At 41.5% G+C, this 27,641-nt stretch overlaps 1 protein-coding gene across 3 annotated transcripts in view; it reads left to right on the forward strand.

The window, feature by feature from the left end:
* The first annotated feature begins 14,230 nt into the window (after positions 1 to 14,230).
* Positions 14,231 to 27,641, forward strand: part of LOC147638515 (Sodium Bile acid symporter family) — a 100,725-nt gene continuing 87,314 nt past the window's right edge. For 2 of the 3 annotated variants that reach the window (XM_086798430.1, XM_086798431.1), the window contains exon 1: positions 14,231 to 14,749. In XM_086798430.1, the coding sequence (XP_086654556.1) occupies positions 14,314 to 14,749 (436 nt within the window). In that variant the 5' untranslated portion in view covers positions 14,231 to 14,313. The remainder of the gene's footprint in view (positions 14,750 to 27,641) is intronic. The other variant, XM_086798429.1, reaches the window with a different exon arrangement.

The raw sequence follows: 27,641 nt of genomic DNA on the forward strand, positions 1-27,641 counted from the left end.
TATTAGCTCAAGTTCTCCAACATCGCTCCATGAAGGAAATTTCGAGCAATTTTTCCACTTTGGAACCAAACAAGTCTAATAGAGGGCATAGAAAATACACTTAAAGCATTGAAAGTGCCTAGAAACTCTGAGGAGCTATTTCTTAAAAGGTCTATTCCAATGATTCTTATGAATGGTGTCGGCACAAATACATCCTCTCTTAATATTGTAGATGCTTTAAGGCAGTTGAACATACACATACATAATTTCTATGCAGCTAGAGAGTGTTTGCAAATCTCTTCTTATGGTATTTTGCCATTATCTTCATGCCATCGGCAAGCCCATGTAGTAGGCATAATCAGTGAGATGAGGTGAAAGAGCTTGTTTTTAATTTTTGGTTAAGCTATACTCATGTTTCACCCAACAAAAAGGATGTATTAAGCATTTGACACACCTTCTTGATCAATCTCAGGTAATAGCAACAACCCGTGCTCCCAAACACCTGTGTTGATTTGGTGTGCTTTTATACATTACATATTTCTTCAATATAGATTTACATAATAGACAAACAAATGCCAAATTCTCTACCTTGTATGTGCGTTGTTTCCTTCTTTTATCATGTGTCTATGTGTATTATGTCTAATTATCAGATTTCCAGTCAGTCAACCTATAACTCTTAGATTACTTGAGGAAGTTAAGGCTGAAATATCAAGCAAATAAAAAGAAACCATCCTCCCTCACAAGGCAGGGCAATAAACAAAACCAGTAAGAGATTGGTGTTAAACTAGTAAGATACATGATCGAAAACAACCTTTATACACTTAGGCTATAGCAAAAACAATCTTAATAGGATTTTCACCAGTATCACACTGCTCCCAAACCAATATGATACCGGTTGTGGAATGATAGCTAAATACAACTAACACTACAGATAGGGAAAAGACCAGCTATACTGGTTAAACACTGCTATTATACTGGCTTAAGAGCATGGTCCCCTCTAATGTACTCTGTATGTAGAAAATTTTCTAATTGGTATTATATCGGTTGAACACTGGTATGATACCGGGTAAAGACCTGAAGGAGAACTTGGGGTGGTCATATGATACCAGTATTTTGTACCGGTATGATACCCATTGGAACATTAGCTCTATGCAACATGCATTAGATATAAGGTAAAGATCAACTTTGCTTTAGACAACACTAGTTTTGAAACAATATGATTCTGATGTTAAACTAATAAGATACCGGTTAGTGAACCAACTGCATACACCTAGGAACCTATAACTACAAACCAGTTTCAAACCAAATGCTTAACTTACTACGATGGTTTTGTATTGCAGGTTGAACTATATTTGTTGTTTTAGGAGATGCATCCACATGCACCGGTTCATCAACGAGCTTTTGAGAAATTAAAGCCACACTTTATGCACAAGCTTAAGTATCGATACACTTATTGCTGTATAACACATGTTCAGATGTCATTCTTAAAAGATGTCATTCTTAAAAGATGCGATAAACCAGATTAGAGGAACTAATTTTGGGTTGCATGGCAAAGCATGTCAATGTGATTGTGTCATTTGTAATGTGGGTTCTCAGCCAGGTGGGTGCAAGGCTACATAGAAGTCCTGCAAGAGCATCACAAGGGCATGGGAGTTCATCATATGTCCCAAAGATGAAGGTACTATTTTTCATGATTTGAAGTGTCTGATGGGGAGTTGCACTGTCTGTGGTCCTCGAAACATAGCAGTTTGTCCAGTTGAATTTGCATATGTTGGTCAACTTGTCACCTTGAAGATCTTTTAGGGTATAGACTGTGGAACCACTGATGATGACAAGACAAAGAAGAGGAAAGAGTTAATACATAAGGAAATGTCATGCAAGGCACTGAATCAAATGTTCAACGACCAACTCGAAAATTTTATCAAACATAATTTTGTGTATAATACAAAGAATGCTTGTCCAATTTTCTCGAAGATGTGGTAATATTTGTTGTAGACTTTGCTGAGAATTACTCTTTTAAGGAGTAAAATAAGATATAATCAATGCACGGGTATTCAAGCAAGTGTCCATATTTGTGCATATTACATACTTTCACATTGTAGGTGATATCCACAAAACGATACACTTTTATATCTCTCATGATAAGAAGCATGATACCCATTTTGTGCAACATTGTTTCATACACTTTTATATCTCTCATGATAAGAAACATGATACCCATTTTGTGCAACATTGTTTCATGCTACATTATAATTAGGTATTACCCTATGGTACTCTCGTACAATGTCATTGGGTTTGGTCTGATGGCGCTTCATCTCAATTCAAAGCAAAAAGGCCTTTCTACTTTGTTTCTAGGTACACTGCCATCATAGGTTTGCAAATGACTTGTAATTTCTTTGGCTCTGGTCATGGAAAGAGCATGACGGTGCAGGGGATGTGGTGAAGAGAGCACTAACTCATGAACAACTCAAGCCTAATGGTGCTAAGCTCCAATGTGCAGCTAATGTCGTAAAGTTTTTGCAAGGAATGCTCACCACTGTTATGGGCAATTAAGAGAACTCCAAAGGGCAACAGAGTAAAGTGTTTGGGTTATATAGGTAGTAGTAAATGTGGTCACATGATTGTAGGATGTGCAAAAGGAGTGCTTGCACCATCATTTTTTTCAACAAGGTCCCATGCTGCTTGTAAGACTAGTCAAATGATGTGGTTTTACAATAATGACATCATGCATACATGGGTTGTGGACAAGAACATTGACCATCCCCCACACAATGTGCCTACTATATGGCCAGTCGTCGCTGAAGGCACAAATTTTAGAGTTGAGGAGGTAGACGCATTGGTGCTTTTGTAGGCTACAACTTACAGAGTAAGCCATTGGGAAGGGAGCAACAAACTCCATTAAGCTCAAGTCAACCAAAAGTGCCTAGAGGAGAGACACACATTCAAAAATGATATGTCATGAGATGGTCATCACACAAGATACAAAACTGGCATTTCAGAAGAAGCTGCAAAAAGGATCAAGAAAGCACTAGATATAAATACACAAGTTACACAAGTGCAGGTGCTTCAATCCTCCAAACATGAGGCTTTCACCATTGAGACGTTTGGAGAAGGTTCTCATGTGGGAAGTTATGATGTTCATATCAAAATGCATCCATCATGCTCATGTCCATATTTTTTGGGAAGGGTCAACAAGCAAAAACCCTACTTAGCATGCAAGCACTTGTACTTTGTGTACATGAGAGTCATGGGATTCCCAAAATGAAAATATGTTTCTTCACCAACCAATTTTGACAGAAAGGGAAGTAATTTGAATGTCTACGTAGAGAATGAACCTATTGTTCTAGTGGACAACTCATATTCCTAATTTAACTTTAGAAATGTATGGGATGTGTAAAAATGTTAGGGGGTATCATTTTATTGAAACAATTTCCATGGAGTAATTTTATTAGAGCTTGTATCATTTTATTCGAGAAATTTTATTTTTCTATTGAGAGAGATAGATAAGAGATACAAAAAAAAATAGAGAGAGAGAGAGAGAGAGAGAGAGAGAGAGAGAGAGAGAGAAATAAAGAGAGAGAGATAAAAGATAGAGAGAAAGAGAAAGAGAAAGAGACAGAGACAAATAAAGAGAGGTTGAAAGAGAGAGAGATAGAGCTATAGACTAAGAGCCCCCCATTATTAAAAACCTACTCACCATATTTGGGTTTATGCTCGCCTGAATTTTCTTGCCAAAAAAATCCCCCGCTCCTAACCATAAGATCCATTATCACTAGACTTGCTCCCATCTCCCCTCCACGCACTTCCGTCAGCTCATTAGCCCTATTTTCCACCTCATGTTGCACGTCTTAAGCCACCCTCATCCTCCCTTTTGATTCCTTCATTAGGCACACGTCACCCTTCTCAAAGTTCCATCAACCTATTCCGACAAAGGCCACTTCTCCCGGTCGGCAAGACATCCTCTCCACACACTTCTGCCTCTCCCCTTCATGTTTTCCCTTCATCTAGTCACTATGTCCGGCCACCACACAAGCTCAATTCTTACACCATGCCCATGCCAACTCCCCTAGCCCCTGCCATAGCCCAACTACCAATGTCCTTTTTTCAATAACAACCAATGTTGTCTTTCCACTAACGATATTACTCACTTTACACTAATGTCCCTCTTTCACTAATGATGTTATTCACTTTACACTAATGGTCACCACGTTAGCCATTCACTTAAGCTCGAAGGGAGGGGTAAGTGCCAAATCGGTTTGTCCTTCAAGTGAGCCTTCCTATGTTTGCAATGTGTTTTGCGTACTAAGAGCAATACCATCTCTACCCTGTGCAATGTTACAAAACCTATTCGTAGGATGTATACTGACCAAATATAATCATTTATATTTCCACACATACAAATATATAAATCATGTATATTTCAATACATACAAACCTGACCACACATTAAGTGCAACAACCGTAAAACAAATCATGTATATTTCAATACATACAAACAGACCACACATTAAGTGCAACAACCATAAAACAAATCACATGGATCCTTTTCTAGCCTTCCAAACCATGCCAAGACAATATGAAGCATGTAAAGATCTTTTGTAACCTACTTTGGCTATGTACAAAGGCCATGTGAATCATATAAACCATATTGGATGATACCAAGTATGTAAAGATCTTAATTTTCTTGCTTTGACCATGTATGATGTATATGGATTGTATAGACCGCAGCAAGAGGACACCAAGCATGTAAAGATATTGATCAAATCATTCCGACCATATGTTGACCACAGTTGTAGAGCATAACATTCTGACCATGTGGAGAGACCACATGGAATATGAAAAGCACACCATGAGAAGACTAAGCATATAGAGACTACATGAGCCCATTCTAACCATATACATACTACATGAACTATACAAAGAACACCTGGAGATGACCCCAACCGTATGGAAATCACATACATTCCAATCATACACTTGCTATATGGACCATGTAGACCACATGGGGATAATTTTGACCATATAAAGATAATATACAGCCCATCGCCACATTATACTAACTAGAAAGACCATCTATGGATGACACAACCCATCCCACACATATATAGACCATGTACATGTTTCCACTATACAAGCCACACCAAGGCAACAACGAGCATGTACAGATCTTGGAAACTTGTTCTGAATATATATGGATCACATTGAGCCCATTCCTTTAATGTTACAAGGGACACATGGATGGCACAAATCACACAAAGATGACATCAAGCATGTAAAGATCTCAGATATCCCATTCTGACTATGTACAGAGACTACATGGACCATGCATAGCGCACTTTGAGAAGACCAAGCATATAGAGCTCATATAGAGCCCATTCTAACCATATGTGGGATCACATGGACTATAGAGCACACAAAGATATATAGAGCTCACATAGAGCCCATTCCAACCATATGCGGACCACATGGACTGTATAGAGCACATTCCAACCATATGCGGACCACATGGACTGTATAGAGCACACCAAGACAACATTGAGCATGTAAAGATCTTGGTAGTCTGTTCTGACCATACACATACCACTTAGACTGCCATGCAGGGCACATCATGAGAAGAGCGATCATATAAAGATCACATACAACCCATTCTGACCATGTACAGGACATATAGATGATATGGATCACACTGAGACAACATCGAGTATGTAAAGACCTCTGTAGCCTATTCTAATCATGTACAAAGACCACATGGACCATGTAACAAAGGACACCATGGGAAGAAGCATATAGAAACCCATTTTGACCATGTACAAATCACATGGACTATACATAGCACACCACGAGAAGACCATATGTACAGACCATATGGAGGTCATCATGTGGATGATGCATGTATATCGATGTTACACATGATAGCATGTATGTCCATGCCATGTTACATACTAGCATGGACTCATTACATGTTGACATGGGACACATAAAATTGCCATATCATTAAAGTGGTCCACATGAGCAAAACCCATGGAATCAAAGCTTATAAAAAAAGAGCGTGCCACCAAATGCTCACCAAATAAAGGTCCCCAGACATAAAGATCTCATGCAACTTGCTTCAGCTATGTACACAAGCCATATAAACCATAGAAACCACACCGGCGGATGCACCAAGTATGTAAGGAACTCAAGATTCTTCTTCTGACCATGTATGGGGCATATGGACCATATAGACGACAACAATAGGACACAGAGCACATAAATATCTTAATCAGCCCATTCCAACCATGCGCAAACCCTATGGAACATGCAAAGCACACCATGAGAAGACCAAGCATTCAAAGATTAGATAGAGACCATTCCAACCTATATAGACCACATGGACTATACAAAGCACACTTGGAGATGACCAACTATATGGATATCACATACAGTTTGATTATACACTTGTTGTATGGACCATGCAGACCACATGAGGGAAACCCTGGCCACATAAAGATTGTGTGCAACCCATTGCCACAATGTACTGTCTAGAAAGGCCATAGAGACCATACATGGGCTATAATAAACACACACACACACACACACACCAAGTATATAGAGATGATATAGAGGCCCATTCCAACCATGTACGGGACATATAAACCACACCAAGACAATAGTGAGCAAGTAAAGACCTCAAGAAGCCCCTTCCAACCATGTACATACACCACGTGGACCAAGTAGTATAGCACATCATGAGAAGACCAAGCATATACACACTCATTCTAACCACGTGTGCGGATCGAATAAACTATACAAGGCACATCGAGAGAAGACCAAGCATGTGAAGATCCCACACAACCCATTGCATAGAAATGATGTATGGACTATATGAAACATCCAAGTCCATGATCAATGGACGGTACAACCCATTCCACACATGTATGGACCATCCAGGGGCATATGGACAAAACTATGTAAAGATCTCGAGCATTCCATTTTGACCACGTACATGCCATATCCACCATATAAGCCACACCAAGGCAAAAAATGAGCGTGTAAATATCTCAGGAAGCTTGTTGTGAATATATGCAAATCACATGCATTGTGCAGACCACATCGAGATGACATCAAGCATGTGAAGATATTGATAATCCGATCCAACCATGCACACCGTGAGAAAAGAGAGTATACAAAGATCGCATAAAGCCCACTCCACCCATGTACAAGACACATGGATTGCACATACCACATTGAGACGATACGACCATGTACAGAGACTACGTGGACCATGCAGAGCACACTATAAGAAGACCAAGCATATAGAGATCACATAGAGTCCATTCCAACTGTATGTGGATCACAAGGATAGTATGGAGCTCACTAAGACAACACCGATCTTGTAAATATTTTAGGCTGTTCATTTCAACCAATCCAATCATATAGAGATCACATAGAGTCCATTCTAATCGTAAGCAGATCATAAGGATTGTATAGAGCGCACTGAGATGACACCAATCATGTAAATATCTTGGGTCATCTGGTTCGACCATATACATACCACGTTCACTGCCTTATCGGGCATAATGTGAGAAGACTGAGCATATAGAGATCACAATTTTGACCATGTATGAGAAATATAGAGTGTACAAACCATAACAACATGTAAAGACCTTAAGCAACCTTTTCTAACCATGTACAGTGACCACATGGACCTAAAGTTATGATCCTTATGTCCATGATGTATACATGTCAATGATAGATTAGCATGTTTGGTACTTTAATAGTGGTGCTAGCAAGCACATTACTTCTTAGCGTGATTTATTTTCCTCACTTGGGTCTGCTCCTCAAGGAGGAATAGTCACATGTGGCAAACAACTTCTCATATCAAGGAGGAATAGTCACATATGCAAACATCTCCTTGTATGGTGGAACAATCACGCTCTCATAAGTCTTATTTATGCCTGGCATCAAAAAGAAATTGCTGTCAACCTGTATTATTGCTAGGACATGCCTAGTGGTCAGATTTATTAATGATGGACATGTGTAAAATTCATGACCAGAGTGATGGAGATATCAATGTAGTATCTCGTACTCTAAGCCATGGGCTTTATACATTGGACAGGTATGAGAGATTGGCATATAATGCTAGTTCAGTTATCACTCGTGCTATGAGTAATACAGAGCTATGGCATGCCAACTTTGATCACTTGAATTTTGGCAGTTTGTTACACCTTAAAAGGAAAGAAATGGTATCAGAGTTGCCAAATCTTAAGGCCCTATCAAACATGTATATAAGGGATGCATGTAAGGCAAGATGCAATGGGCATCATTCCCGAAAGATGGATCAATTAGGGCTATCCAAAATTTTTAGCTTAGGCAAAGTCAAAGGTTTTTACATGATTTAGATACTTTATTTCTATGGCTGCAAATGTGTATGCATGTAAAGTTGGCACACTTTGTACATATTCAGGGGGAGTATATGTCAAAGGAGTTTCGTGTATATATGGCTGAAAGAGGCATAAAGCATCAATACACGATACCTTATACACCTTAACAAAATGGTGTGTGACTGAGAGGAAGAACAAATCTCTTATGGAGATGGCACGTTGCATGGTTAAAGGCCAAGATTTGCCTTATGTTTTTTTTTGTTAGAGGTAGTTATGTATGCCATTAATGTGCTAAACAAATGTCCCACCAAGGCTTTGCAGATAATTATCCTTTATGAAGCTTGAAATGGAAGAAAACCTTGTGTGGCTCATTTTCATGTTTTTGGTTGTCTTGCTTATACTCTTATTCCTGAGTAGCAACGTAATAGATTAGAAGGTTGTAAAATGTATTTTTGTGAGATACAACTCAAAAAGCAAAGGGTATAGACTCTACCATGGTGAGTAGAGATATTATCTTTATTGAGAACTCAGTTCAGCCCAATCTTTTATGCAAAAGCTAGCAAAATGTATGCTCACAGGACATCTTTGATACACTCCTACCTTTGTACAATGCCGATAAGCCATATGCGAAGCAAATGAATGCAAATCAACCCATACCGGCTGAAAGTTAGCTTAAATTTTAGTCACAGATCAGCCTATTGATGAGGCAATTATGGATGATGCATTGGATGAGAAAGGTGAAACCATACATGCATCCAAGAGTACACAAAATGGCTAGTGCAGATATTGCGGGACAACAAATTAGTTCCTCCTTTACCTAGTAGGACACATGTAGGTTCTCATCATTCATCTTATTCTTTTGTGGATCATGTTCTCATTTCTAGTATATGCAATGAAGAGGAGCTTGTTTCCTTTAAGAAAGCACAAGAAAATATTCATTAGATACAAGCCATGTATGAGTATGATCCGATCCTCAAAAATGACACTTGTTATTTAGTAGATCGGCCTTATGGCAAAAAGGCCATTGGTGCGAAGTGGGTTTATAAGCATAAGCGTAAAGCTAATGGTAGTGTTGATTGTGGTAAGGCTTGTTGTAAAGGGTTATGCTCAAAACAAGGGTATAGATTATAAAGAGACCTTTGCACCCACGTCTCATATGATTACGATCATAGGTGTATTTTTGGTCATCGTTTTATATGTCGATGGCTTGCTGCTCTCATAAGTTCTAATGAGGAGAAGATTTCAGCCTTAAAGGCTGAATTACATGTTTCATTTTAGATAACAGATGTGGGCTCATTATGTTACATTATTATTTGGGCATATAGTTTATACAGTGTGATGTTGCAGTTAAAGTACATATAGATGTTTCTTACATGGTTTTGTCTGGAACTATAAGCCTATTGCTACACCAGTAGAGACATGTGCTAGGCTTAGTCTCCATCAGGATACAAGTGAACCATTTGATGCATCACTTTATCACAAAGCTATTGGATGTCTGAGTCGTACACACTCCATAATCATTGTAAAAGCTACATTATATTTAGCTTCATAGCTTGAAGTGGCCACTATCAGCTGCTTCTTTACTAAGCCATGATATACATGAATCACCAAGGTGAAAGCAAGAGCCACTAGTGGACACTCGCATGTCATAACATCGAAATCACTAAAAGCATGCTGCTAAACATCACCCCCCTTAGTGAGCCCTTAACATAGAATAAGCCAATGGACTAAGTGCCCTTAGCCTATAAGTATCTAAATACTCGCTTGGCAACCTACTAGTGCTTACTTCTAGGCCTGTGCATAAACTTGCTCAATTGGAGAACCCCTAATTAAATGTCTAGCCTCGTATTACATAGCTGGATGAGACTTTTACAGATCTTGGTGTTGGACAATAGTCCCCATCTCCATCTTCACTAATAGCTAGAGTGCATTAGCCATTTTGTAAGGAACCTAATGTTTCATGCTCACATAAAGCATATTGAGGTGCATTATCATTCTGTCATCATGGAGAGGCTCATTGTAGGAAAGATTAGCGTGGCTCATGTCTCCACACATGACAATGTGGCATATATGTTTACGAAGGTTCTCTCACGAGAGAAGTTTGAAGCTTTTCGCAAAGCTTTAGACGTATTGCCATTTGGGGATCAAGCCACAAGATCCTTGTACATGTTTACATCATCACTCTATAGGGGGGGATTTGTTAGCTATTTATATACAGTAGTAACGTGTGGACGTAGGCTAATAATGGGCCAAAACACTTTTTCCCCAAGCATATGTATGCACTCTTATAAGTGTGTTTAAGTGACCTTATCATGTCACTTCACTCATTCTTATCAATCTATACTTTAATTGTTGTGCTTCCATCTATCTCCTCTTGCTTGTTGTATCTATGTGCATTTTGCTACATTGATTACAACTCCCACACATCCCCGTGCTATACTAGAGGGCCAAGATAAAAAGTATGGAAACTAATGAATTTTTCTTCAATTTGCATGCTCCCAAAAATTGATACCTACATTTCTTTGAAGGGGTGAAGAAATAAACTTTCCATTGCCCATTTCATTATGCAAGAGAAGCACCATTTGAAAGAGGCCGCATTTTGCTTGCTTGTTTAAAATTGTTGTTACACGTAAAGGCTAAAACTTAAGCCTTTACACTTTGACCAATGGATAAACTGTTGCTTTTTCTTTTGCCCAAAGGTCTAAGAGATAAGAGTTTTCAAGCCTTGATTTTTGTGAGTCTTTTCTGTAGACAGACCCTACAGCCTTTCTTTCTTTTTCCTTGTTTTAAAAATATTTTTTTTTGACCTCCAAACAAATGGCTTTCTATTTGTTATTTTTAATTCCTTGAAGCTCGAATTTTCTCCATAGTTTGCAAAGCTGCAAATTTCCTCCTTGAAATTTACCTAGGCTCTGATACCACACTGACAAGATCTTAGACAAGGAGAAAATCTCTCTCCTTATACATACTGTCAAAACCAAAGATTGAATAGACTAAGAAATTAAATCAACTCAAGAGCATGAGAAAAATAACATAAGATAAAAACCATTGGGTGTAAGCGAGTGGCTCCAACTCCCTCACGTGGGTAATCTCCTTCCATGTGAGTGGTTCTAACTCCCTCATGTGGGTATTTTTATTATATTTCAAAATTTAGCCTAAGGAGCCACTAGTAATAGCATACCTTTCCAAAATTAGGCATTGGACTTCTCACAGTTAATCTCAATATGATTACTTTTAATAGGCATGAAAACATAACAGCAAATGACACTAGCTCAATATTTAACACCGGAGATAAACTGGCAATACCAATATAAGACTTGCATGGCCTCAAATGCATATACAAATAAAACAACTACCAACATGGTACAATGGTATCTCATTGTCCCCAGCCAATCATAGAGTGAAATATCTAACATTTTTAATCATACAAGTCCTTTGATTTTTTTATATATTAAAAAGTAAATATCCTCAATTTATTGCTTACTCTAGTTAGATGTGATTTTGCATATGTTACAGCTCTCAAAAAAGAACCTAGTGACCAAGATAACAATATTTTTTTAAATCGAGCATAGGTCAATTTGGAGAGACGTGTCTACATAACAATAGGATTCCCATGGTTACACTGTAGCAATAGCAATTTATTAATATGTGCATGGTGGAGAGCCATCCAATCCTTGTTAGATCTTGATGATCAATTAGATATGAGTTTGTGATATTGTAATCATTATTCGTAGAAACACATGAAGATTAAATGATTTAAGAATATCTCTTGCCCATTTACCTCCACCAAAAGATCTCTTAGCCCCTCCTTTGAACTTGAAGTCTTTTTTTTTTGGCTACTAGAGCCTCTAGAGGCTTCGAAGAAGGATAAATTTTTTGGTGGATTTGGTGTTGAGCTTGTCGTGGTGGACACCCTCATCGAGACTACCGAGGGAATCTTCATTAGTATGTGAAGCATGATAAGAATGAGGTTGGGGAGGAGCAAGCTAAAGAAGATATTAGCTATGATAGGGCTCGAATCTATCTACAAGAGTAAGGAAAATGTAAATACAAAAACGTAAGTGTATCGTTGTTATTATATCGCTATGTAACAATTTGCTCTACTCTACTTTCAAGGCTTATGCCACTTCCCCACCATGCCCTCCCCACCATACCTTGTGTATGGTCTTTTTTTAAATCCTTCTTGTGAGTAATTCACACACATATGCATAGATGAAGTGTTGCCATAGTCAAAAAACGATAACATGTTGTAATGCAAGGATTATGTGTGAGGCTTCAACAATCGGAGAATCCATGTCATTTCTAACATAAGTTTTCACATGTGCATTTCTAATAGAATCCTTGTTTTTACGTTTAATGAGCAATCAAAATTATATTTTTTACTATAGTCTTGTGTTCTTCAATGAAGTGGTCTATGTTTCTTTGTAGCAAAGCTGGGAATTAACCTAGGAGACCCTTATTTGGGCATGACAGTGACCCAGTACCCTAGGTAGGGGTCCAGGTACTGTGGGACTTAACATCAATATACTCGAGTAACTTTCCTCAACAAGCAAAGCTAAAATTCAAAGATAGCCTCTATTTCTATACAATAAAGCTACTCATCAAGGTTTAGCAGTAGAGTGCTGGGTAAGGTGGTGGGTATCCTTCACTTTGTTGGCAACACAAGAGGCGCAAGGTTCAATGTTTTAGCTTGGATTTGTAGTAGCAGTTTTTCTTTTGTTGTCAAGTCTTATACCTCAATGCGCATTACGTAAAAGTCTCATTGAACACTCTCACAACACTCGACAACAATGCAACATCAACATCTTCTTGATGTCATCATGTTTTCATCCATGAACAAGTTCAAAATGAGCAAGTTCAATATGAGCAAGTAAGATGTTTGTTAATCATTATAAAGAATTTGATTTGCTCGACTTTTTAGTAAATGAGAAAATGGTATGTTCCCCTATGGCTTTAAGGGGATACTTGTGCCACCTCCCTACTATACCTTGTGTATATATTTTTTTCTTTTCTTTTTCCCACTCACATATATATGCACTTAATAAGCATAGCCATAGTCAGAATAGTTAAATTTACTAAAGACTAATGTTGGTTAAACATGTTCATGTGCAAAGACTCTTGTGTATTCAACGAATAGAGCATCTACATTATTTTTGACATCTATCTTTAGAATTCTAATAGATGCACTTCTATTAGCATCCTTGTTATTAGATAAAAAATTTCAACATGTGATTTTATTTACTAGAAAAAACATGTTGTAGCTCAATAAACACTCAACATATTGTCCATTGAGATGAAGTGTACACATACTGATCTAAAGCAAGTGTACGTGTAGTGATCTAGAGTAAGTATATCTGTATCGATCCCAAGTAGTAGCAATGATAATGAATCATTGACCAAGAAGTGCTTGGTGTCAACATCATAAGTGAGGCCACTCGGAGGAAGCTGGGGATCAAAGACATGCACCATTCAAGGTAAAGATGGTGGATCGGTGATGAATGATGATGCAACCACTTGGCATGGCCTGTAACCTCATAGTTTTCTTGTAAGATAAGGACCTTTGGGCGACTTTTAATGTCATTGAAGTGGAGGGACTAAAAGCTTACCCAATGTTGCTCAGAAGGCCCTAGCTATACGAGTCCAAAGTCATTCACGATTGGCCCAATGAAAATAGGGAAAGCATGCTTGACTTTAAGAGGAGTGGTAGTCCTGAGATGTCGTCAACAATAGATTAAGGGATTTCCTTGGCCTCTTTTTTATATTCTTTATTATGATTATCATTTTCTTAAATCAATGAATTGTTTATTATTATAATTACCATTTTCTTTAGGATCAATAAGTTGGAAGAGGATTAGCAATAAGAAGACTTTATGTTGCACAATAGGAGACCCATAAGCTGCATTAGAAAGCCATGAATTCTGTAAGACTTTATATTGCACAATAGGAGACCCATAAGCTGCATTAGAAAGCCATGAATTCTGTGGTTCGAAGCCCCGCTTTTGAGTCATCAGCATCAATTTCTACGAGTCGACATGTTCTTCATCTGCGATCTCCGTGTGCTTTCCTCTCTCAACCTGCAACAACCTCGACTGCATCCAGGCAGAGAGCACTGTCCTTCTCCTGTGTGAACCGTAGGTTTTACTACTCTGCACGCGGGCTCCGACCCGAGAAAGGCTTTGTTGCCTTCTGTGAAAGGAGGATTGGAGACGGGCCGTCTTCTACCTCAGAGCTGGGTGGTGCTGCCACACATGGCTGGGTTGCAAGCCTTTTGGTCCTTGTGGAGCTTCTCTCAACCGCCTTCCCTGTATGGGTCGCTCTCGCATGTGCAGCCGCACTCGCAAAACCCCAAGCATTTGAATGGATCAGAGGAGGCTGGCAGATCTATGGCCTCACTGTAACCATGCTGGGTTAGTACCATACATTGCTCACATTTTTGTTAAGCGAAAATTTTGGCATTTCACTTTATGTTAAATTATTCACTGGGGCTAGAGCGCCGTCAGACCTTGGCTCGCTGACGTGCAGATTCGAACCTTGGCATCTGTTCTCCAATCCTCCCCCCCAAAAAAAAACACACACACTTTTTTTATATAGTAATACTTATATTACTAGTGGGAAACCGCATTGCGAGGTGAAAACCCACCATGATGCAACCGAGGTCCCTTTGTAGGCCAGGGATGTGACTGCCTAGAAGCAATCAAAGAAGGCCATGTATTGTTGGTTGTCTATTTGTTGCAAGTTTTGGCAGTCGTGTATAAACTGTCTCAACAAGCTTCGGAAGTAAGCGTATTGATCAAGAGGAACGTGTCCATAATGCATCTGGGTTCTATTTTGCCTTATTGTCCATAGTGCCCAAAAAGTAGTCCATGCGAAGAATACCCTGAAGGTGGTGTATTGTTGCGGAATCTGAGCGAAAAGCCAAAATGTCTTCCCAAATTGAGCTCCCGGGAATCGCATGCAAAGATGCCCTGACAGTGTGGCGGGTCGCTCCACCACAAGCTACAAGGTTACATGAACTAACAGCTAAAAGGGTCTACATCAAACTGGTTGCTCCTCCTTGGATCGTGGATCATGCTATGCACTTTGGACAATGCACAAAACAGATAGATGGTGGAGTGATTGTTTGAGGAGAATATGGAAAAATGGTTTGCCACACTGAAAGAAAGACTGTTCCTTTGGAGATGCATCGTGGGAGTTCTGCCAGTCGGTGTATTCTTGGAAAAGAGGCACATTGCTGTGGCAAGATGTCACCATTGCATGATACGTGATGAGACAGTGTCCGATTTGCTATGGTATTGTGAAACACACACACACACAAAGAACAATGGAGATTGCCTCCTTGATTGATAGGTCATCCATACACAAGGATCATGTATCCACGAGTCTCTTTTTTAAAGCAGATCTTTCTATTGCGTGTGAGTAACATTAGGTAAACTCCTCTCACCCTATGTAATGGGAAAATGGAAACTACCACACTAGGGGCTTGTAAAATTACTCCTGACATTTTAGCCTTTTACGTTGGTCTGCACAACCCTTAAAGATAAGGCTTGATGTCTATAAAAGCATGTACTTGGGCGGTTCTAATAACATTGAGCATCATTTGAATTGTGCTTTCAAAAAAGAAAATGATCCAAGCAAAGCTTATCCATGGTACCCAAAATCTCAAACATTGTGAGACCACTTTGCGTCCAACGCGAAGGCTCACATTCCATTATTGCCATGTCAGCACAAAGACTTGCAAAGAAAGGTGTGGATGAAAAACTCTTGTTTGATCCAGCATTGCAAGCCTTGATACACTATCCTCCGATATCTCACGAAAAGCACACTCCAAAGAAAGGACTTGCAAAACTCCGCTATCCACACTCCGGCCACCAATGCATTGACTGAGATGGATTAGAATACCTGGCTACACCAACCCTATTGCACCTTGAAGGAAGAAAGTAGAACCAAATTTGAAAACTCCCAAGAAGACTTGCACCAAATTTGTATTTGTTGGTATTGCTCAACACTTGCATGCCTAATCCTTCATCCTGCAGAACATACTCCAAGTAATACTTGTGCTAATACATCGAAGCAAAAACTTCGATTGTTATCGATACAGTCTCCAAGAAATCTAGGCCTTGTGAAACACACCCATTGGCATATGCTTCCAAGGTGAAGACAAATATGGTGACATGTTCTCCAAACTCTACCCAATGCAAACGGTGTTGAGTATTTCAGAGTTAGTCTGGAGTCTAGTCAAGTCTCTTTAGTGGTGTGAACACACTAAGTGTGAACACCCTCTTTCACACCCTCTTATTTAGGGTCAAAGGAGGGTGCCTATAAAAGCCTGTATTTGGGTGAGTTGTGCAAACTTGCTCTCTCTTGGCTTGAGTATCTCATCTCTCTCTCCCTCTTACTTTCTCTCTATCTCTTCATCTGGTACAACTATTGCTATGGCTTAAACCTTCTTCTTCATCTCCCTTCCATACATCTCACTATGATGAACTTCAAGCCTCCATAGCTGCATATGTGTGATCTCCTGGATGCCAATATGGTATCAAAGCTAGGTTGAACCACATCTACATTTTTAGGGTTTATGCGTTTTCTGTGGGATTGTCCCACCACCAAACCTGTGTTTTTTCTTCCATTCAGCCTTGTTGTTTTTTGAACTGAGCCACCATCGTCTTGATCATCTAGGGTGTGTTTTTCTGAACTGGGGATGTCCAACGAGTTTGTTGACTTGTAGTCATCTGTGTTTTTATGTCGGATTGCTTGGAGCTCTATGGCTGCCATTATCTGCATCATTAAAAGTTGCGTTTTGATGTTGTCGCCAATGTTGATGATGATGATGCCAACGCCTTCACCACCATGTTGCTGCTATTGAGGCTGCTGCAGATACGTAGATTGTCGAGCACCAAGTCTCTACCTTCTGCACGTTGACTACTACATCGCCAGTCAATGTTATGTCTTCTTCTCCACGTACCTTTGAGCCTCTGCAAGCCTTGGGCCTTCCTCGCTGCCCCACGTGAGCACCGCCGGCTCCACCTCTTGGTGCTCCTCTACTCTTGAAGATTTTGCAACATCTCATGTGTGTAAGGTACTTAGTACTCATATCATTAACATCATCATGAAGGAGCTCCTGTTTTTCCTCGGGTCCTCTGTCTTGGCTATTTTGCCTAAAAGGATTGTAGCCATCAGTACTGAAGCACCATCATGAAGCATCTGTTTCTTGCAAGTATACGTCCCACACTTGATCATCAAGTGTCGGAATGGAAATGTCGGCACAAGAAAACGACATCAGATTATCATCAATGTTCTACCGTCGTTCTACCATGCGGGAAGTTTGTTAACTTCCGAAAATCTATCTTTTCAATTGTACGTCTTGGGTTCTCTCCTCGGGTAGTCTCCCAAAATCTGAGTTATATATCTTGGATTCTTTTGGATTTTGTAAGGCCTTGTTTCTACAAAAGGCTGGTCTCCATCATTCTCTTTTTGCCCTTGTTTTAGCCGGGGGGTAGGGGGGTGGGTTTGTTTTGGTATGTCGATGTAAGCGGTCTTTGTCCCCAGGGTAGGACTTGACCTCTGAGTCCTTTGCTCTGGCCATGCTTTATGAACCTTTGAGCCATGCTTTTAGTCCCTAAGCCATGTTCATGAGCCATTGATCAAGTTGCGGGGTCTCTGTCTGGTCTTTGCTTGTGTTGGAGTACGGGACTATTGAAGGTTATGTATGCAACTCCACCATCACTTTGAAGGGAGATTTGTTGGGTATTTCGGAGTTAATCTGGAGTCTAGTCAGGTGTCCTTAGTGGTGTGAACATTTTAGGTGTGAACACCCTCTTATTTAGGGTCAAAAAATAAGGCCTTGATGCCTATTGGATGATAGAAGTGAATATGAGGAGGCCCCTTATATAGTGATATAGGGAAGCTGGCCGACTGCATGTAGAGCTGGCCGACTGCCTCACGACCTACTAAAAGGAGAATAAATGGATAAATCCCAATAAATAGGCATGGCCCCAAAACACTGAGACGCACGATATTCTAACACCCCTTCTGCAGCTCAGAGTGTGCAAGAGTCTGAAGAAGATAAACTGATGAAGATGCAACCATGGACCCTTAAGTACTGTAGATATCGGAATCACCTTGGAGAGAGCACCTGCCAATGTGTTTCCTCAAGACACAATGCCACCACGAACAACAAAGAAATTTGCTTGGCTCCAAATTCCCACACTAGTGTGCCTTGAACTCCAAGGATAGAATGATGAGCCCATTATCCCCCAACAGCGGAGTGTGAACACATCATGTCCCAAAAAACCACGAATGATGAACTCAGAACAGATCCTGTCCATAGTCTCTGCCACACCAAAGCTGATCTTTTCTTGCTAGATTTTTAATGCTTGGAACTCCGACTCAGGGTTCCCATGCACTAGAAAATGGAGCTGCTACTAGCCCCCTCGCCCGCCCACAAGCCTCCTCTGGCTGGAAGCACATGGGGGAAACTTCATGTATGCTAGAGAAGAACATCTTCTTGGTACTCCCGAGTCGGAAGTGCCCTGGGATCCCTAGATGAGTCATTGGAAGTATCTGTGTCACTGTCTTGTGTTATGTTTTTGCCCTTCTTCTGAGATGAAGACTTGCCCTTGGTCTTGTTCTTCTTCTTGGACAAACAATCCTTAGACAAATGTGTTAAAATATTGCATCTTTCTTTTGTGCTGTTGTGGAGTTGTCGGCCTGTTTTCCTATAGCCGACTACTTCATGCACAAGTATATAAGAGGTGCTCACTTTATTCATTCCATCATATCATTCCTTGCCCTATTTGTTGGCTCTTGTACTCTGTAACCTCAAGCTAATAAAGCTCAGTTCTTGCTTGCAATCTTTTTCTCTCTCATGTTCATTGCTTCCGCTTGTGCACATTCTTTCATGGTATCATTCACCTAGGTTCTGGCTGCTGCACAATCTGTTCCTCTACGTTTTTTGCTTCCCTAGATTCTCCAAGCTGTAGATCTTTCAAAACAGTGGCTGCGTTTCTCTCTCTTAGCTGCGTTTTTGCTCTACAAGCTCTCCAGCTGCTGTCGGCCAGTCCCCAGGTTGCGTTTTCTTCTATAGAGGCAAGTGGAGGAGGTCTAGCTGAAGATTGAGCAAGTGCATTAGACAAGTGGCACATCAGCTCCTCTCCCTCCAAGATCCCCTCCCTCTTCCGGTAGGAGGTTCCCGGTGGTGTGTTCTTGCGTTTCTTTTGCTGCTGTCCAGCTTGCATCTTCAGAGGGGGCTATTAGTCCCTAGTTGGATTCTATGGAAAGGTGCTTGAGAGAGCACGTGGATTGCTTAGCTACAGAGGTTGTTTGAGACATAGCTTCTTTGAGGCAGACATGGTTCCCCCCTGCACGAACACGGAGGACAAGCTCAGTGGTACAAACTATGATCACTGGAAGCTACAGATGAAGGTCTGGTTCACACACAAGGGTCTCTGGGAGATTGTTTAGGGCCACGAACGAAAGTCCGAATGCCCTACCAGCTCTAGGAAGTGGACTCAGGACTAGGAGGATGCCTTTCTCACCGAACTTTCAGCTTGGGAGAATCAAGACTCAAAAGCTCACTCTGCACTTGTACGAGCCATCTCACCAGAGGTCTCCCCCGCCATGCAAACATTGGATTGTGCTGCTTCTGTTTGGAGAAAGCTGATAGACCTACATGCACGGGACTCTGCAATGCGATCTATCAACCTATTGGGTGAGCTCTTTTCTCTGGAGTTTACAGCAGGGACTTCCATGCAGTCATTTGTGATGAAGGTTAAGGTAATTCATGACCAATTAGTGGCAATGGGTACTGCCCTGACCTCTTCTCAGTTAGCTGCTCTCCTCCTCATCAGGCTTCCTGCAGATTATGACATGGTTCCCTGAGCTTTGCGGGTTCAGATCACAACACGTTCCCTCAAGTTTGATGATTTGTGTACTCTCCTCTTGGAAGACGAATCCATCCTAGTTTCTAAGGGGAAATTGAAAGTTTCATTGTCTATTGGACCTGATCAGGCACTCTCGACAGTAGAGAAGAAAGTTCGGAGTCGGTGTTACAAGTGTGGGAAGAAAGGCCACCTGTCAAAGGATTGTCAGTCAAAGGACAAAGGCAAAGCCAAGGACAAGGGCAAGTCTTCAAAGAAGGGCAAAGACAAGTCACATGACACTGACACAGACTCGTCTAGTGATAATCCCAGCTCTCCCAAGGCCTTACAGTCTGGAGAGAACATGACTGGTGTCTTGCTCTGATCCTAAGGGCATCCCCCTGCGTGCTGTCTTCCAGAAACGGCTTGTGGGCGGGAGAGGGGGCTTTCAAAAGCTCTCTTATATTAAATCTGGAGTATGGGACCCGTGTGTCGGAGTTCCAAGTATAAAGACAGGCAAGTTCACTTGATGGTCCGGATGAGTTCCAGGATCAACCAAGTTTCCTTCATGGTTCGGATGACTTCCAGAGCTATTGGTTAGCAGAGACTATGGACAGGATGTGTTCCATGTTCATTTGTTCGAGGTTATTGGATGTGATGTGTTCACAGTTCTACTTTGAGTTTGGAGCCAAGTAGATTTTCTTTTGCTCTCTATAGTGGCATTATGTTCTCTGAAGACAACAAGCTGACATGTGCATTTTCCGAGGTGTACTCAATACTGGCCATGCTGAGGTGTCCATGGTCGCACCTTCGTCATCAGTTTTCTTTTGACTTTTTTGCACACTTCAAGATGCAGAGGGGGTGTTAAAATATTGCATCTTTCTTTTATGCTGTCGTGGAGCTGTCGGCCTATTTTCCTACAGCCGACTGCTTCATGCACAAGTATATAAGAGGTGCTCACTTTATTTATTCCATCATATCATTCCTTGCGCCATTTGCTGGCTCTTGTACTCTGTAACCTCAAGCTAATAAAGCTCAGTTCTTGCTTGCAATCTTTCTCTCTCTCATGTTCATTGCTTCCGCTTGTGCACATTCTTTCAAAATGTCCTCTCTTCCCACGTGAGAAGCAACGACTCCGACCTTTCTTCTGTACTGAAGTAAGTGCCTGATTTGAATTGTTAAGAGACACCTTGTTGGAAATTATTTTATCCCCAGATGGACTTTCCCATGCATATTCATGCTTGTATCTGGCTCCATATGAAGCCTTGCATTGGCATATCTTAGCAGAGATTATTCAACATTTTTTCTACCATTTTTTGGTATTTTTAAGGCATTTTATAGCATTTTTTCGCTACAGCCATGCTGTCGGCCTGCTACTGCTGGCCGACCAACATACTGAGGTAGTATAAAAGGGCTGGCTCCCTTTTCCCTCAGATCATCTCTCTATTCAGCTTTTGCAGTGATAGACAGCATCTACGGGATCTCCCTCATGCTACTCCACATGATGTACTACCTTTTCTGGTGATATTCAGCAGTGATCTTCTTTTCTCCTTTATGCTTGCTGTCCATACACAGTGTTGTACAGTTCTTGCAGCATTTCTTTGTGGGTATCACAGTAGAGTTACCCATTCTTTCACGGTATCAGAGCGGGTAATATCTACAGGGACCTGCGTTTTCTATTCCCATGCTGCTGTTGACTGTTTACAGCATATAGGAGCTGTTTACTGCTGCGTTTTCTTCATCAGTAACCTGCATTTTCTTGTGGAGCTGCGTTTTCACTCGGGACTGCCTCAAGCAGTGCAATTTCTTTCTACAGAGCTGCTTTACAGCCTTTACCACTGGAGAGTCATTCTGTTCTCCTCTTTCTGGTTCCCTCCCGCCCACCCTCTCTTCTAGTCTTTCTAAATGAGGCTTGGGTTCTTGGAGGTGATGGCTTCTGGAGATGACACTTTCTTCCTGAGATAGTCTGCTTCTTCTATTTTCAGATTCCCACCCTCCCTTCCCTTTCTTTCTTCTTTCTCTTGTTGTGCATAGCTTGAGAGGAGGTACTTTGCTGTTTTTTAACAGCCCACTTCAGTAAGAGAAGGATTCTTTGTTAGAAGATAGGGCTACTAGAGTATTCTCTACTCTCGTTGCTTCTCCATACTCTTGTGCACTGTAGCAGTGGTGCTTAGTAGGTTGTCAGCAGACCACCTGAGACAGAGGAGGATTATTTGTTGGCAGACATGGCTTCAGGAGACCACTTCTCTATTCCTTCTCCTATCTCTTCTCCCGCTCCATCACAGCTTGGATCCCTTGCTCCCGCCGCTCCACAGGTGGTTCCTATTTCCAATCTTTCCTCTCTGAGTTTCTCTCATCCAGGTCTTGCTCCCACCCTTGCCCACATACCATCCTACAATCCGCCCCAAGTCAGCGACTCCAATGTCCATGAAGCTTACACCAACCAACTATCATACTTGGTCTTTCTACACTCAGTTGTTGTTGGAAGGAGCCGGTGTGTGGATGGCTATCTCCACACTTCACTTGGTGGACCCGCTTTGAGAAGCATATTGGATGCTCGGGCTCGTCTTATCATCATCCATTGCATGACTCCATCCATATAGGCACAGTTTGTCTCCTCCCGGAGTAATGCTCATCAGATGTGGACAGAGATCCAAAGGAGAGTTTCGACAGTGAAGATTGCCAAATTGGAGTCAGATCTGGAGAAGCTTATCATCACTGAGTGAGATAACTTGATTGAGAAGACTGCAGAGTTCTCTCGTATCAAGCTGCAACTTGAGGAGTATGGGAGCACCATCAACAATCCCATCCATAAACTTCTTGGTAAGTTGCCTGCTTCCTTTGATTCTTTCAGGGATAATATTTATTTCCGTGATCCTCTCCCCCCTTTTGAGGAAGTCGTGAGTTATCTCCATGACAAGTGTATGCTTTGCAGAAAAGGCAAGTCGGAGTCTTCTTTTGGTGCCTCTGACAAGGGCAAGGGCAAAGGCAAAAGCGAAAAATGGAACTCCAACAACAACAAGCAGAAAGTCACCACAAAGTCATCTTGTGACGACGATGATTTTGATGATTCTAACAGCATCAAGGGTTCCAGGATAAAGGAATCTTGTGAGTTTTGTGGCCGACTTGGTCATTCAGAGGCCAAATGTTTTGCCTGACAGGTTGCTTCCCGCAAAGCTAAAGCCAAAGCTAAAGCAAAGCAGGAGTCCTCCTCCGATGGCTCAGACAGTTCACCCATGACAAATGGCTCAGATCCTTCACCATTCGCAAGCTTTTTGCCTTTTATGAGGAGGTTGTTCCTTCAGATTCTTTGGAGGATTTTTTGCAACGTGCTAGAGTTGGTCCACCCATCTGGCGTTGAAGAGGAGGTGTTGGAAATTATTTCATCCCCAGATGGAATTTCCCATGCATATTCATGCTTGTATCTGGCTCCATATGAAGCCCTGCATTGGCATATCTTAGCAGGGATTATTCAGCATTTTTTCTACCATTTTTTGGTATTTTAAAGGCATTTTTTTGCTACAGCCATGCCGTCGGCCAGCTACAGGTGGCCGACCAGCATATTGAGGTAGTATAAAGGGCTGGCTCCCTTTTCCCTTAGATCATCTCTCTTTTCAGCTTTTGCAGTGATAGGCAGCATCTATAGGACCTCCCTCATGCTGCTCCACATGATGTACTACCTTTTCTGGTGATATTCAGCAGTGATCTTATTTTCTCCTTTATGCTTGCTGTCCACACACAATGTTGTACAGTTCTTGCAACATTTCTTTGTGGGTATCACAACATAGTACCCATTCTTTCACACCTTGATCTTACCTTGAGAAACGAGGACAGACTCTTCTTCCAAGAGAAGGGAGCTAAGGTCATCAAAATCCAATTGAGTGGTGGTGACGTGGCACCTCAAAGCTTGAGAAACCACATCATACTCCGCGGGAAGCTTGGTGAGGATAAGTGCAACCAACTGAGCAGAGGACAACGCAGCATCCATTGCTAGCATGTCACGTGCATCCCGCACTTGTGCCACGTAGACATATCTGTACAGAAGGTGTAGGACCTGGGATGGTGAACTAGTCCCATGTGAGCCTAGTCCGGGACGAGTCAGCTAGGGATCCATCTTAGTTGTCGGAGGTCAGGTGTGCATTGTCCTGCACATGAGTCCAAGGTCAGGTGTGCACGTCCTGCACATGAAACAGTGCCAGTCCGCGCTGTAAGTCTCCCTCTGGAATGATGTCAGTGATTCTGTGTATCTGGTATGGTACCGGATGCCAGATCACTGAGTAGGTAGTTAGGGTTTGCTTTTAGAACAAGGGGCCAGCCCATAGGGCTATCCCAAGTCTTAGTGTGGGCATGGGGATGGTGTGAAACCACCCCCATGAGGGCCAGGAAGGCCCTGGCTGAACCCACCAGCCATGGAGGGGCTGTAGGACAGCCCCAGGGGCATGCCAGGGGCAGCCGACAGTCCATGAAGCAATTATTGGGCTGTAGGGCAGGTATGGGGCAGCCCATACAGGCTGTCCAGCCTCAGGGTACTTGCAAAATCAGTGCCCAGCCCATCTAGAATCAGGCGCATGATGCCCAGCCATCTAGGGAATGATGCGCAGCATTTTATGTGATTTTTCCAGCATTTAATGCTGAATATCAATCGTGGGACAAATCAGGGTTGGCCGACTAGACTTAAGCTGGCCGACTGCCCTTTGTGGAGTAGTATAAATAGGAGAGCCCACAATCCCATTGCTTCATCTCATTTTTCACCAAGAGCTCAAGCATACAAGGGCTAGACAAGCCAAGGAGGTGCTAAGCAAAAGGGTGAAGGACTGTAGGTCAAGGGCAGAGTTTTCTCAGCCAAGAAAGGTCAAGATTTCTGTATTTTCTTTTCAGATTTACATCATTCTATTAAAGCAAATACACCATCCGTGGTGGGGGCCCTACAGAGGGTATTTGGGACCCAATACTGTGTCCTCTCCATCTCTCCCTCTCTCTCTCTCTCTCTATTTTCTGCACATCTTCATTCAGTTTGTGTGTTAATTCCGTCGCGAAAAGAGTGTTGATTTCTAAGCATTGAAGTTACTGATCTTCTCCGAAGCTTCCGCATGTTACATAGTAATTGGTCATGGATAACCTTGGCCTTCATAAGGAACGACTGCATAGAACTACCATTAGGAAGTAACAGTGAGACCTCCTTTGTAATGGTATGCACAAGCACGGAGTGTGCCTTCGAATCACGATCCTCCTAGCCTTGTAATTCCGCAAGGAATTCATCCTCTTGGAGCTCGTTCCAACGCCTCGAGTTTTGAGGACGCTCGGGCTTCTTCTCACTGCCGTGAACAATCTCCCACAAACCCTTATGGATGAACGAGATCCGCATATTCAGCTTCCAATGGGCATAGTTGGTTCTATCCAACTTGTCCTCCTTGTTTGTACAAGGGGGAGCCATATCCACAGCAACAAAGTACACAAATCTCAGCACTCCAAGACTCCTTTTGAGCATTTTCCAATGAAGTGAGGCATGAGGATCAATCAGCCCCCTCTCAAATTTGAGGGAGAAAGAGGCTGGACAACAGCCAAACAATCCATCAAACACAACGAAAACACAAGTCTCACACCGCCTTCTTTATCTTGAGTTTCGCGAGTTTAACAGTCCACTTTTATCACTTCAAACTTTAAGAGATTTAAAGAGAGAGAGAGAGAGATCTGTACACCGTATGGGGTCCTGAATTACCCACTGAAGGGCCCCCTCCTATTGCTAGGAGTATTTGCTTTTATTACTTTGAAGAGAATAATTTTGGACTGTAGATAAGCCAAACGCAAGATCTTTGAAAGACCAAGAGTTGGGCTGAACTATACACGGCTGTAGAAGCACCAATGATGACCGATCTCAAGCCTATGCACTCTTCCCAATGGAATGTAGGAAGGCTGCAAATCTGAGGCTGAGATATGGGCTGATTGGGACTGGTTCTAGGCTGTGAATGAATGCTGAAAATGAATGTATGAATGCGTTTTACCTACACCGGAAGGGCTATAGCAAAATGATGAGTGTATGGATGCTGAAAACTGTGTAGATGCTGAAAACGCTGAGGTGGCTGAATACTGAATGGTGATGCATTTTGTTGATGAGGGCTGATGCTTCAATTGTTGATGCTCCTTGTGCTGAAGGATGAAACGCTTGAAGGCTGAAGATTGAATGATGATGAATGAATGAGGGGATGAGCAAGTGACGCTATTTATATGCACTCCATGAGCAGGTCGGCTGGCTGAAAGCTATGCATTAATTAAATAATGGTGATAAAAATGTTAGACAAATGATGTAAAATATGGGAAAAAATACTGGATAATATTTTGAGGCTTATGCAATGGTCTAGGTGGTCTAAATGCATATGGGATAAATGCTATTCAAAATGCAAACATGCCCTGATGCAAACCCTACGGCTTCTATGCATCTATATGCATGAATGATTCTCTCCAAGTGGGTTAAGGGACTTTGACTGACTAACTGACTTCCTAAGGCTGAGGAATGACCTACGTAGCTCGTGCGTGACATATCCTGGACTAGGGATTACAATGGGGTCACGACGTACGACAAATATCAAATTCTTTCTATCTTTAGAAGTGCATTTGCCCTATCAACTACTTATTTGTTGTACTAATTCTTTCTATTTGCTACTTCCCTTAGTGCCAGGCTTCATTATGGCTGAGTCTGCCCTGCATCTCCGGAGGTTTGATAGAAACTCAGTAGGAAGGGCTTTGTGTGAATATATGCTCTTATGTGTGTGTGTGTGTGTGTGTGTGTGGAGTGCGTGTGTGAGAGCATATCTTGATACAGAGTTCTAAACCCACTATTGGGCACTGATGACATTAGTGGGGATGTTGTAGTATGTAGTCCATACTATGCATAATGGAGTTGATAGTTATATAGTCTTGTGGGTTGACTACCATGAGTATATAACATGCACGTTCCTAAAAGGTGAATTTGGGCATGTTCCTGGATTCATCTAGGTATATAATTCAGTCGTATTAGCGGACATGCAGATTTCACATTGAGAAGTTTTCATTCAAGCTGCGGCTAGATGATATTGTGCTAATTCTTTCTATCTTTAGCGGTGCATTTGCCCTATCAACTACTTATTTGCTGTACTAATTCTTTCTATTTGCTACTTCCCTTAGTGCTAGGCTTCATTATGGCTGAGTCTGCCTTGCATCTCCAGAGGTTTGATAGAAACTCAGTACGAAGGACTTTGTGTGAATATATGCTCTTATGTGTGTTTGTGTGTGTGTGGAGTGCGTGTGTGAGAGCATATCTTGATACAGAGTTCTAAACCCACTATTGGGCACTGATGACGTTAGTGGGGATGTCGTAGTATCTAGTCCATACTATGCATAATGGAGTTGATAGTTATATAGTCTTGTGGGTTGACTACCATGAGTATATAACATGCACGTTCCTAAA

This window comes from Cibotium barometz, chromosome 5, assembly GCF_041138505.1.
Source record: "Cibotium barometz isolate CiBa-2024 chromosome 5, ASM4113850v1, whole genome shotgun sequence".
In the NCBI taxonomy this organism is placed as follows: domain Eukaryota; kingdom Viridiplantae; phylum Streptophyta; class Polypodiopsida; order Cyatheales; family Cibotiaceae; genus Cibotium; species Cibotium barometz.